The sequence below is a fragment of the Terrapene carolina genome, unplaced genomic scaffold, assembly GCF_002925995.2.
Source record: "Terrapene carolina triunguis isolate 2854851 unplaced genomic scaffold, T_m_triunguis-2.0 Scaffold131, whole genome shotgun sequence".
Taxonomy (NCBI): domain Eukaryota; kingdom Metazoa; phylum Chordata; order Testudines; family Emydidae; genus Terrapene; species Terrapene triunguis.
The window spans coordinates 21,139,815-21,153,780 of record NW_020664482.1 but is presented as its reverse complement, the minus strand read 5'-3'; the positions used below and the strand labels follow the sequence as shown (position 1 = coordinate 21,153,780).

At 42.0% G+C, this 13,966-nt stretch overlaps 1 protein-coding gene across 1 annotated transcript in view; it reads left to right on the top strand.

Moving 5' to 3' along the window:
- Positions 1–13,966, top strand: part of ARHGEF9 (Cdc42 guanine nucleotide exchange factor 9) — a 294,569-nt gene that overhangs the window by 217,081 nt on the left and 63,522 nt on the right. The window contains exon 6 of the mRNA XM_024209276.3: positions 11,227–11,418. Coding sequence (XP_024065044.1) covers positions 11,227–11,418 — 192 coding nt within the window. The remainder of the gene's footprint in view (positions 1–11,226; positions 11,419–13,966) is intronic.

Sequence of the window (13,966 nt, the reverse complement as noted above, 5' to 3'; positions counted from 1 at the left end):
CTGCCCGGACCATCAATGGCTTCTTCCCAAACAGCATCTTGCTGGCCCAGTGATTTATACTGGATAGGATGAGGCAAGTACATTGTTTCTGTAGGGAGTCCTCTACCTTGAGTAAGGTATAGCTAGATCCCCTCTTATACAGAGTGCAGAGTCTGTGGAGAGACTGTCTTAGTTATTTGACTCACCAACGCCTTGCCAATGCCTTGATTGGGGGCTCTTGGCACTGCTGGAGTACACGTAGCAATATATCATGTGTGGCTGCAAACACACAGACAAAATGGTCATGCCATTGGCTAACCACAAGCTTTTAGCATGAGGAATAGAGTTCATACCTGCAGCTCAATATACACTGGTGTAGCTTGGTGAGTTAGAGGATTGTAAGGTATAGCTCTTAGTCTTGGGGCTGCATACAGCAGTTTATTTATGCAGGGTCACTGGCGTATCAGACAATGGCTTGTGATTGCTGTGTTGCCATTGAGCACTGAGCTGAGACACTAGTTGGTTAAACACAGCTTTTAGCAAAGGCTGAGCCACTCACACTGGTAGTTATTGTAGGGTCTCTGGTGAGTGCTGGTTCAGTGAAATGGCAACAACTCTGTGAAAGGACCTGCTTGCATCATTAATCCATCATATTACTTAATTGTGAGTTAGAATCCAAGATGACATATTATCTGTTATTTCTGCCATTGCAAATCTCTAATGGAAGGTAATTAATAATCCAGATGGCTGATCACACATTTGTTTTATCATGCACTCTAACTGTTCTGAGACGATCAGCCTTTAGTGTGCATTCAGGTAAAATGCCCTTTCTATAGAGCATATGCTTTAGGTGAAATATATAATAATTACAGGTCAGCAAATGTTGGAACTACGCCATTTGGTTATTTTATGCATAATTTGGGAATAGTTTCAAATTAATAAGTCACATTTAAATAGGTTTGATATGACTCGCATGTAATATTAACCAGCACAACGAAACAATTCGCTTTCCTTGACTCAAACTTACGATCTTAAGCTGAAATTTGTATTTAGCATCAGTTTTTGTGAATGTCTTGCTTTTTTAAGTTTGTGAAGGACTGAGCCTCTGCAAGTGATATCATTATGCAAGTACTCGCCATGACTCCATAATAAGGATTGCATTTTGAACTGGGCTTAACATAAGGCATCCATAGCTATAGTTCTGTCTGTGTCGGTGGCCGTTCAGTGTGAAATTTCCCTAATGTTAACTTTTATGCATCTTGACTTTTCTCTGTAGTTTTTCTTCTGATTCTTTTAATAAATTTTGAACCGGAAGTGTTTGAAATTGGTCTGTAGCTGAAATTTACTGGGGCAACGTGTACCTTTAAAACAATGGTGTGGTGCTCATTGACTTATTACTTTAGGGAAGTGCTTTGCTCATCGTTTGCCTAGTGGGGGGTTGTTTATGACAGCACTGCACGCTGGTTTATTATTATGGGGTTGCTGATGAGTACCCGGGCTGCTGCTGCTATTTTTTCATAGGACAAAATAGCGCAGGGTATAGCAGTCCAGGCTGGTGATCCAGGCTTATTCCTAATCCTGGCCATTGGCCCAAATTTCCTATGCTGAGAGAGGATGGGAGCCTGGAGAGACCTCCTAAGAGCACGCTGTGTGGGAGTGATGGCAGGCAGTCCAGAAAATTGTATCCAGATCTCCTTGTCTGAGTGAAAGGCACCCAAGCCCAGGGCCTGGCGGCTGCAGTGACCTGGGGCTAGGGAAGAATGGAAATCTCAGATGAAGCTGGAAACAGGAGAGCACTAAAGTGTGTGCCGTTTATGCCCTAAATCCGCATTAAAAACTGCCATAGCCTTTGTAACCAAATGATTTGGGTGCAGCGCTGCTACAGCTGGAGTCAATGGGATGTAACCCCAGGTGGTGCCGGCAGCAACAAGGCCCAGGTTCAAGATCTAGAGGTTCCTCTTAACAATACAAAACAGAACTAACTCGAGCCCCCACCCACTCTCCAGGGCTGAGTCCATGTATAATAAAAGAAAACTTGTATTAAAAGGGAACGGGAACTCAGCATTAATTTGGGAAAACACTGCAACAGTGACACAAAAGCATGTAAACCATAAGTAAACCCCCCACCCATATGTTGGGCAGTGTCCTTTGTCTCAGTTTCCCATCTTGTGGTGTGAAAGTCCCTTTAACATGGAGCTCCCTTTCCCTCCGCTGCATCCCACTCCCAGCTGGCTGTCCATGGTCAGCAAAGACCCAGAGTTCAGAGATGCGTTCATGTGGCTTCACCTCCCACCCCTGAAAGGAGGTGGGGGCTTCAAGCAATGGCTCCAGTGCTGCTGCTGCTCGAAACTTGTCACCGCGTCTGCAGCTGGCTCACTGCTGCTGCTGCTATCTCTGCTTCCGCCTCTGCCAGAGCCACTGCACTCTGCTGCTGCTGGCCGCCTGCTGCCGCTGTTATCTCTGCCACCATCTGCCACCTCTGTCCCTGTTATCTTTGCTGCTGCTCCGCTCTGCCACTGTTCTCGCTGCTGCTGCTTGCCGCTCCCTGTCTGCCACCTCTGTGTTGCCGCCTTCTGAGGTTCCACCACTCACCACGCAGCCTCTGAGTTGTCTCACTGCAAAACTGTCTCCACACCAGGACTAAGGTTTAGTCCCTAGACCTGCTCCTCCGTGATTTCAGCTCTAGTAATCACTGAACAGAAACAAGGATCTCTCGGAGTCTGGGCAGCTCCATCTTTAAACGCTGGAGGAGGGTGTCAAATGGTATCTAGGACTCTTTAAACAGAGTCCACATCACCAGCTAGGCACACCTGTCCCCACCCACTCTGATTTTTCACTGGCATTTGGCGTCCATATGCCTTGCTTAACAAATGAGGTTCCCTTCAGGGCGACCCCTTTAATCAGGGCATGCTAAGTACAATTCTGCTGCCCTTTACTCATACCCACAGGGTAACATTTCTTGACCCTCTGCATTCAATAATAAAGTGAGTTTTAACTCAAAACAGCTAAAGTGGTTCACTTTGGCAAAGCAACTGTGTGTAACCCTCCCCAGCCTGAACACAGCATAGCTACTTCTCAGCAATAGCCTCCAGGCGAGAAGGTACAGGAGGTAATCAGGGTTCATACAAAGGCAATTGAATTCCCAAAGCTATAGTCTACATTCAGTTTATGTATAAGAGTCTCTATGGGCCCCTTCTCCATAGCACCTGAACACTTCAAAAACATTTTTAAGCCACCCCCATGGTAGGAAAGATTATTTTACAGCTGGGGAACAAGAAGCTCAGAGAGATTGTGATTAACCCAAGGATACACGGGAAGTATGTGGCAGAGCTTTGAATCCAACTCAGATCTCCCGAGTTCCAAGCCAGACCATAGAATGATCCTTTCTCTCTTAAAGAACTACTCTTATCAGAATTGCTAACCACTCTGTAGCGGGATCAAGGTTAGACAGCAAGGGAAGGCTGGTTTTATGCAGTGCCAAGTGAACATAGGAGATCTGGAAAGTTTGGATCAAGTCAGATAAACATTCAAAAAGTAGAATGCTTCCCCAGAAGGTCTAAACCTTTAGGGTTAGCAAAACTAGACTGAAGTTCTTGTGAGAAAAGACTGACAGAGTTTCCTGATACTTCCGAATTCTGGTTCCATTGGAAACCTAGAACAAAACAAAACCAAACCCAGTAAAATGTTAATCAAATGTTCTCAAAGTGCAAAAATGTTCACAGATTAAGATCAGAAACAGAAATGTCTAAATACCATGAGAGATGGCCTCTCCTTTTGAAGCAGAGGCATGAAATGTAGAGTATGTGCTGTAGGCTATGTGCTGGTAACTATGAGTTATGTTTGTTTTCTGTGTCTTGCACCTTTAAATGGAAGGAAATTCGCTGCCTGCTGTGTTCTTAAGCAGTTCAGGCTGGACCGTACTAAAGTGAAGAACACATTCTGCTTTCTCTAGTCTGGAGACTTTACCTTCATTTTTTCTTTGTTGTTTTTCCTCAGTCCAAAATAGAACTCAGCTAGACTAAAAATACATGTTTTGCCTTTTTTATGTAGGAAACCCAATGGAAAATAGCAGACAGCTGATGCAAAAACCTGTCCTCACAATGGTCCCCATATTGTGAATTCCAAGCATTCAAACACCTGACTTAGGCCTCCAAAATCACAAGATTGACTTAAACATCATGAGAGTTTTAAAAATAATAAATGGGTTCTTATTTGCCTTTTGGATTCTGAGCCTTTGGGGGTTCATGCTTTCACACTTTTCTTCACAACCACAAGGACCAAAAACTTACCTTTTTTGTTTTTGAATGACAGCTGAGAGTCTCACATGATCACCTGACTCCAGGAGCTGGTGCTTTAAGAAAAACATCCAATATTGCAAGACTTGCAAAAGCACCATGAGATTGACAACAGTGAGGTCCCAATCTGGTGTGGAGACTTTGCCAGTCTGAATTTGTTAACCTGCAAGAAACACTTTAATGATGGGAATAGGGTAGGATGAGGAGAGACTTAGAACTTTAGCTGGCATGAGCAGAGGGTTTAATATGAACATTTGCCCTGTTTGATTTTGAAGGTGTATTTGGGTTTGAATAGTGATGATCCCATCATTAGGATTTCTCTCTCAGCAGAGCGCCAGTGCAATTGTTTGTTCTAGAATTTTAGCCCTGTTTCTATTCCAAGCATGAACCCAGGGTCTTTAAAGCACCGCCCCCCGCAATCAGTGTGATCAATATAGCTAAAACAGGCCCCAGAGAACACTTTGAAAGCCTATCCCATCATGTTAGAGTTATTCAGAAGCAGGATGCGGTGGTTTATTTTTCAGTGTAACACATTACTCTGCTTGTGTATGTGCAACATTGCTCTCTCCAGTCTTACACAGAGGGATGCACTGTTCACATTGCTGGAGGAATAGCACCGCTGGGAAGAACCGTGCTATGTGACTGACTATCAATTGTCCCTGCAGACTCCATTCAGGGGCAGTTTTTCTTATCCCATTTTCAGGTACTGGGAAGCAGGGTGAGTTCTGCATCTTCTGCTCGAGCTCCAATCCAGTGCGTCAGGCACCCAGACAGAGGGAACAAAGGGCGTCAACCCAATGTTCCAGTTCTGTCCATTTGGCAGAAATCCTGCAAAATGCCCTTGGCCAAGGAAATTTCTCTCAGCCAGGAACCCTACACAGCCCGAAAAGTGGGTGTTGCGGGGTGGGAAACAGAGCATGGCCACGTTTACCAGGAGATGGAATGATTCAAGTCCATCTTTTCAGCAGCCTCCACTGTGGCAGAGATCTCCTATGGAAATGAATGCTGCCCCACCCAGCAGAAAGCCCAGAGGAGGGCAGGCAGAGCTCCTACTGCTTGCCCTGCCTCAGAGTGAATCCCCCCCTAGGGTATGGGGAGGGAGTGGAGGTTAGTAATAGGGGATCAGGGGTATCTAGCATCTCTCTACACTAGCATTTGGCTCCTCTTTGCTAATTACTGCCCAGTTATGTCTTGGACTTACACTGCTTCCTAACATGGGGCTTGCTGATGGATTCTGCCAGGTAAATGCCACATTTGCCCTTTGCAATAACCATTGCATTTGACCCTGGCGTTGCCGCTGCCGGACTCATTATTGCGATGGAAGCGTGCGACGATTCTGCATCCATACTCCCCCGATCCACCTTGCATGCACTAGAACATAAAAAACAGGAACTGACAGACGTATTCACTGTGTTTCCTTTCTGCTCCATCACACAAGACATTAAACGGACTCTCAGCTCTATTGTCATGGGGACAGGTACAAAGCATTAGTAGTCAGTGGATGGTTTCCTTATATAACAAAAGAACAAAGGTGTTGTTTTGAGGGAGAGAGAGAGTGCTTTTGTTTTCACTTCACTTTCTAGACTGCCAAGCTCCCCAGGTGCCTCAGTCATCCCGAAGTGCACCAATAACTACGGCATCACCAGGCAATGCTAGGGAAATCTGCAGTATTGGGGCTGGGACAGCGGTGAGAGGATGTGGTTGGTAGGATGATTAGAATATTCAAGACACCTGGATTCTATTCCTGGATTGGCCAGGATCACGAGGCATGTGGTCTTTGCTTCGGTATCCTCATATGTAAAGTGGTTATAATAACACTGGGCTAGATTGTGTCTTTAGGCAAGAGGTGGTGTGCAGGGTGCATCCTCCCAGACACAGCCCTGGGAGGTGTTGTGCCTCTGAGACACTGCGCCGAGGAACAATGCCCTGACCCAGTGCTGTCAGGGACTTGGCGGGTGCATTGAAATTTACTCAACGTCTGGGTAGCCCACACAGGGGGAAAAGAGGTGTTCTTAGTCCTCTGTATGTCTCTATGCAGGCAGACACAGACAATATAACAGGCAGTCGAGCTACTGCGCTTGCCTCAATAATAATAATTCCTAGCTGTTATAATACCTAGCTTTTGATCACAAAGCTCAGGTGACTGCCATTATCCCCTTTTTACAGATGGGGAAACAGAAGCACAGAGATGAAGCGACTTGCCCAAGGTCACCCATTAGGCCTTTTCCTGTGAGTCATGGTCCAGTGCCTTATCTATTAGACCATAGTGCCTCCCTCAGAGTGAGACGGTTAATTTTATTCGTGTTTGCAAAGTGCTTTATGACTCGCGGCTACAGCTCACTATGGGCTCAATCCTGCTCTCGCTGAAATCAATGGGAGTGTTTCCATTGATTTCAACGGGCACAGGTTCAAGTTGTATATAAGTGGAAAGTATTACTAGCATTTGTTAAAAAGGTGGGCCTGTCAATATTGCTTTAGTCTCACAATTTATTTATTTAAGTGTGTAAAAAAACCCTTATAATATACAGAATTCTTTAATCGTTTTAAAACAGTAACTAAAACTGGGATTACATATTTATTTATTTATTTTATTTAAACATTCCTTTCCAGCAATCTGAACTACCCAACATTTGTCTGTTTGTCTCTCCGGGCGTTTGGACCACTATCATCACTTTGGTATCCTAGTGCCTGAGAATTAGAAATTCAAAGTGACTCGAAACAAAAATTAAAATGACCAGTCAGTTGTCACAAACCAGATTAAATGCAAAAAGTAACTGTACTGCATAAATGGGGGAAAGTGAGTCTTTCTATTGCATATTTCAGTTCTCTTATCTACCATGTGGATCTCTGTGTTGTGGTTCACTTCCCAACAGCACGATTCTCTTGTGTTCCTGTGATCTCTTATCCCTGAGGAAGATCTCTACTGCCTACTCTGTGGTTGAGACATTTGGCATGTATAGCAGGAAGGATAATTTTCCCCTTATTGTTGAAAACAACATTTTTATTCTTTTGTGTTTACTGTATCATTAGAAGTGCTCACAAAGAGGTGGGTATTCTCCAATATCTCCAGTTCCTTGACCTTTAAAGCTCACTGTAGGAAGACAAAACACTGGAGCTGTGATAAAAGAGATGTTGTTTAGCACAATGAAATCATCAGTTAGAAAAACAGAAAAAAATCCAGAAAAAAAGGTTGTGGCATTTTTTTCCCTTTGGCAATTTAAAGGGACAATCAATTTAAAAATCATATATTGGAAACAAAATTCCTTACCCATAAATATTTAGGTTATTAAAACAGAAAGAATAATATAAAATTAAATTTTATCTTCACTCTTTATGCTTTTTATTTACTTTGTGCCTTTCTCTCAGCTTGGACAATGAGTATTCATGAAGTCAGTTTCATATTTATTTATAGGTAGATTTACTTTCAGGTTCTCAGTAATGCAGGTTTTTTTTTGAGGCACTGGAAAAGAAAATGTATTTATTTGAAAACAACTTTCTGTTAGAATTTTTTTATCACGAGAACCTTTCTGTTGAGTTTGGGTTTTACAAAATGTTTGTACATATGCTAAATGTTGGGCATTATTTGAGTTGATCAGTAGAGTGGGGCTATTTTTTTTTCTATTTCTTCTTTTGTCAAAAAATGCACTTTAGAGGGCCGTTGACAAATAGTTTGGGTTTGGAATTTTTTTTTTTTTAAAGAGTCAAATGTTTCACTTTGATCATTTTAAAACATTTTATGTCACCTTTTCAAAATTTAAAATTTGGCCAATTTAAAAAAAATAACAAAAAAGGATGAAAAACATCAGAAACAGCTAAACTGGAAATAAAGAAGTGTTTTGAGTCGACTCAAAATGTTTTGGTTGATTCTTTTAGCTCATCAATTTGATGAAAAAATGTTTTTCAATTCAAATAGATCCAGATTTATTTTATTTTATGGGTTGTCCTATTGTATTAATTTAGCTGAAATATATGGACCAAAGTATCAGAGGGGTAGCTGTGTTAGTCTGGATCTGTAAAAAGCGACAAAGTGTCCTGTGGCACCTTAAAGACTAACAGATGTATTGGAGCATAAGCTTTCGTGGGTGAATGCCCACATGCATCTGACGAAGTGGGTATTCACCCATGAAAGCTTATGCTCCAATACATCTGTTAGTCTTTAAGGTGCCACAGGACTCTTTGTTGCTTATATGGACCAAAGGTGTTAAAATAACCCAGTCAGTGTCCAACATTAAATAGTGTTACACAAGATCCAGGGTTTGGTATCTAGAGACCTCAGCCTGCTTAGTGCCATGGCAAACACACCATTCAATATCCTTTTAACCAGTTATTAAAGATACAGACAAGGAAAAACAGTTAAAGCATTTGAGACGTTAAAATATTAAGTAAGGCTTTAATTTTAACAACATCCCTTCTTCCTTTTACTGGAGAGAGTTTTAGAAGGGGGAAAAAACCCTTGTTGGACAGTCTCTTAGATGTATCAAAGATGGTAATAACTGGCCTATTGGGGAAAAAAGAAGAAGCTAGTTAAGATGGACTGGAGCTGTTGTTTTTGCTGCTATTGTTGAAGTCCAATCCTGTTTCATCTCTGGTGGTGTTTGGGGTCAGCTAGAGCAGGTAGGTGTGGCGGTGTCATCTGCATCCCTCTCTCTTTAGATTGGTCTGGTTAGGACATCCCTGAGGATTAGGGAAACGAAGGTTCAGGGTCCCAGGAAATGGGAGTTAAAGGGTGGCAACCACGATGGTGAACCTTGCTGTAGTAGTCTCTGTCTGTTCTTTCTTTCTCCGTCTGTTCTTCCTTTTAATCTGTTTTTCTATATTCTCCCCCCAAATCTCTTTCTTTAAGGACCCACAATGGGAGTGGTGGCCAGAATAGCCCATTGCGTCGTTATTTTGTCCACCAATTACGCCTAATATCTGACACACCAATTTTGGTTCATTAATTTCTGGTTCCACATCTTTTGTTTTTGTTTATGTTTAATTAAGCATGATTTCAACATAGTCCTTGAATTATATCAACATGGCCTTTTTTGTTTGGCGTAATTTAGTCTCTCTATCTGGTTCTTTTGTACCTGTTTATAACATTCATTATGGAAATCAACTTGACTTGCTTTTTATTGACATTTGTTATAGGTTATTGTAACATTTTATGAACTTTTATAGACTTTTTACAATTAAGCTCACAACTAAGGTAAATTTGTAGATCTCTGAACCAAAAAAATCCATTATTCACTCAACTCTAATTAATAGTGCCTTTTACCCAGTTTCTAGTTTACGGCAAATGTAACAAATAGAGGGTTTTCATTAACAACTAGATTCATGTACTTGCAAACACACTGAGGTTTTCCTAAGACATAAGAATTAGCTAGCAGCCAGATATACTTTTTATTTTGGGAGATCATTGCATATTATGTTTATTTGGTGATGAGAGGGAAGTTTACTGCTTTGAGAACATAGCAACCCTTATTTGTTGTTTTTTTGCAAGCGATACAACTTTAGAATGTTCACTGGCCAATCCAAACCCTTTGAGAATGTTCAGCCAATCCAAACTCACCCTCATTCCACAAACACTTTTCAGAAATTCTGTTCATCCCAGGAATTGGCTATGGACCCTGGTGTAATTAACGCAACAGAATCCCTTGATGTTAAGGTAGGGCATTCTGACGGACTGAGGCAGGTTTTTTGTGAGAAACATAAGGATCAGAAGAAACGGCAATTGGAATGAAAATCAGTATTCATTCAGACATATACTATAACGTTTACGTAAACCTCAATGTCCCATCAGGGTTTAGACTGAAATGAAGTTCAGATACATTCAGATTTCTGAACCAGACGTACTTTGCCCTTTTCAAATCAGTCTCCTGTGGCGAAAGCAAACAGCTTATTTCTCCTTCAAAAGATTTATTCCTTTCACAGCAGATCCCAAATGGTGTTATATGAGAGACAGGAGCTTTAATGATATACGTTTGAAACAGGTCTTTTTTTAAAGTGGATTGATTCTATGTATGGGTTTATTTTGGTTCAGTGACCTTTACAGTGTTGATTAGACCGCATCTTCTTCATTTTATTAAATTATTATTATTTTATGTTTGGGATCAAAATTGACCTGACACAAAGTTATTTAGTGAGGGAATTCAGCCCTGTGCTGCAGCCATTTTGAGCCAGCCATGCTGGTGCAAAAAAATGGCTTCAAAGGGGCTTTAAGATGCTGCAGGGAACAACACCCTGGTGCAGGAGGCCTTCCTGCTAAATGCAGGGCTGGCCACAGTATCTCAAGCTGGAGCCACTGACATAGTGGATGTTCCGGAGGCAGGAGGAAGTGTGGCTGGGGAGCATTCCTAGCTATTTACCCTGCAACCACATATAGCCCATATTGGCTATGGCAATCTCAGTGCAATGTAGGGCAGCCCTAATCCTTGCCCTAACCAGCTGAACTGTTCCCCATCCAGTGGCAGCCTCAGGATAGGGAAGGCATATGCTGTTCCCTGTGCTGGGCTCTGCACTGGTGCAGGGATGAATTTAGATTTATCTATTGTAATTGGAACCTTTGCAGTTAATAATCAGCACCTTGAATATCATTAGCATCTGGAATGGCATCCCGTTCAGAGCATGGGGCACAAGTAGAATGTGCTCCCCTCTAGCTTTCTCTTCTCAGAAAGAGAGTAACAGCTTTCTGCACTACCTGCAGATTTCAAGGGGCCTTCTAGATCAGACCCAGCCCCCAGGCAGTGTGCACTGCAAGAGTCTAGCCTAGAGGGAATGCAGGCATGGATGACTAGGCTGGGTCCCACATCTAAGAGGACAAGCTGCGTTGAAAGCTAAAAGTTGCTACCCTATTTTTCTTCTCCAATATTCCTCTCTATAATTTCCCATTGTTACCATGTCTATTTTTATTAATTGGGCTCCTGATGTTTTTACTAATAAATGTATTGTCATTCCCTCTTCTTCCTCACAGCTATGGGTGAACCAAGAAGACGGAGTAGAGGAAGGAACCAGCGAAGTACAGAATGGCCATTTGGATCCAAGCACCGACTGCCTCTGTCTCAGCAGAACCCTTCAGAACCGGGACCAGATGAGAGCCAACGTAATCAATGAAATTATGAGCACAGAGCGGCACTATATCAAGCACCTCAAGGACATTTGTGAGGTATGTGGGGACTGTCAGGAGTCTTCAGTTGCTAGAACAAAGAAGAATAGTGTGTGACCAGGATCCAGATATCTAGACTGTACGTGGGTGGTGGGGAAAGAGAGAGAGACTCTCCAGGCTTTATCAAGAGACTTGTGTCTTATTTTTAAGTGCAAGGAAAGGTCATTAAGGGACAGGACTGGCCAAGCCATTGTATGAAGCATAACATCAGCTTCTAGAGCAATACACCCCTTCCAATCATCAACAAAAAGAAAATGAGGGCCAGCCACACTTTTTCATTATTTCACCCAGGTTTGGGGCCTGACCACAAAATGCTTATTCCTAACAATCACCAGTGATTCAAAGACCTGGAAAAAACCATGGGAAATTCCAACATTAAACAATTGTTTAAGGTTGTTGTACAGTTTGTTGTTGTTATTGTCCTTTTTGATAATTGAATTTATTTTATTTGGTATCCATAAAAGAAGAAATTTTATGAACTGTGGCTGGGAACTGCAATAGACAGGGGCTTTGAAATTCACCCATCCTCCCACAAACAGCTTTGCCAGTGCACCACAATCCGGTGCCTTCAACACGCCCCTGCTGTTTCAGTCATGGACTCCCCACACATTTCTGCCAATGCAACACAATCCCCACCTGCTATCCCAGTCCTAGGCTCCCCACAGAGCTCTGTCACTGCACCCTAATCCTGACTCAAAGCCCCCACTGCTATTCCAGTGCTGCATGCTCACACAGCTCTGTCTAAGCACCCTCTAGGCCTGCCTCACCCCTTTTGTGAATTTACTTTCATCCTGACTTGGATCGTCTCATTCTGTTCTAGTCTTTAGCCTCTCTCCCCACTCCCCCGCCAGGCTGATAGATATTTGTACCAAGTCATCATGTGTTTGTAGTTGTGTACAAAACTAGAGTGAGGGCTCCAAAGTCTTTTCACCTGCTGACCTAAGACTGGTTGAACCTGGCTTTCTACAATCGAAAATTCAGTCCTGCCCTATTCCATCTAGCCTTATCTACTGGAAGGGGATGACTCATATCCAAATAACCAGGCTTACAATACTTAGGATGCCTGAAACCAAAGGTTGGATACTGAGAAGGTTCTGCTCCTTCTGAGGTAGATTGAGTTCCAAGCACTTTCATGTGTAGAAATCATCCAGTTGAAACCTTCAAAACCAAGATCCTGTCTGCTCTCCATGGACATTAAAGGTCCTATGACACTTCTTTGTAAAAGTAGGTGGATTGTCACTTTCATTGATCATACCTTCCTCTCCTCCCACGGCTATCCAGCTTGCAATGCAATGCCTCTCTCTCTCTCTCTCTCTCTCTCTCTCTCTCTCTGGGGGTGGCTGCGTGTGTGTGTGTGAGATATCTATGAGTAAAGATTGAAATGTGAACTCTAAGTAACAGATTTAGTTGAAAATTGAGTTCAAATTAATTAAAAATGGGACTATTAAGACAATGTTCTGACTTTTTTTCATACCCATTCTACTAACAAATGGCCAGATTTTTGTCCTTCAGACATTCCATATAATTAACATTCAGTGCCAGCTACCTTTGAATGCACATGTGAAGAAATTAGGTTGTAATTAAAGCAAATTTAGTATCAGTTGCTTTCGCCTATCTTTTCTATTATGTTCACAACTTTCCTTTACTCAAAATGGCTGCCATTTCCTCTAATTTACAATGGGATTGAAACTCCCCAAGGGGATTGGAGTGACTTGTGCCCTCACTACATTTTCTCACTGTGTGAATTAAATAAATGTAGTTGTTTAATTATATTATGTACAATCTAAAGGATACCCCAGGTGGATTGTTATCAAGGTTTGAAGCCGGGACCTTGAGATCCTCAGCCAAGATCTCCTTCATGATACTACAGTAACTGTTATCTTCAGTGTGGGGGAGAACTACACACAAGTCATTAATCTCCTTCACTATATAGCACAACACCTTAATTACAGCCTCAGCAACATTAGCAAATATTCAGATTGACACATGTACACAAGTTAAGTGTGCAGTGTGTCATGTTATAACACATGAAGTTATAATTACAATTTTGTGTTATATACTGCAAGAGAAGTTAATGTGTTGTGTGTATCATGCTTCCCTATAAGTAGGAGGCAGAAGTAAGTTCCTTGTGATGAGATGGAGTCTGTTATTGTCAGAAGAAACATGCTGTGGTGAACATTAGAATATGGTTAAGAGGTTGTCCCATGGCATTTCCTTCTATTTAGAGTTTATGTTGCGGAGGTTTAAGGGATGGAGGTTTATATATAGGGCCAGATCCTCAGGTGATGTAAATTGATGTAGCTCCATTGACTTCAGGGGAACTTTGTTGAGGATCTAGCCCATAGCTTCTAAAGTGTATTGGGATCTGTCAGAATAAATGGTACATAGAAGTATATTGTTACCATGAACTTTGTTAGGTCAATAGAGTCTGATAAACAGTCTATGAATCTGGCTAAAATTAGAAATCAGATTCCTACTATAAGAGAGCTAGAAAGGAAATGGTTTTCTTGTTCTGCAAAAGTTTTTGAGATTTCAAAAAATTTGAAAA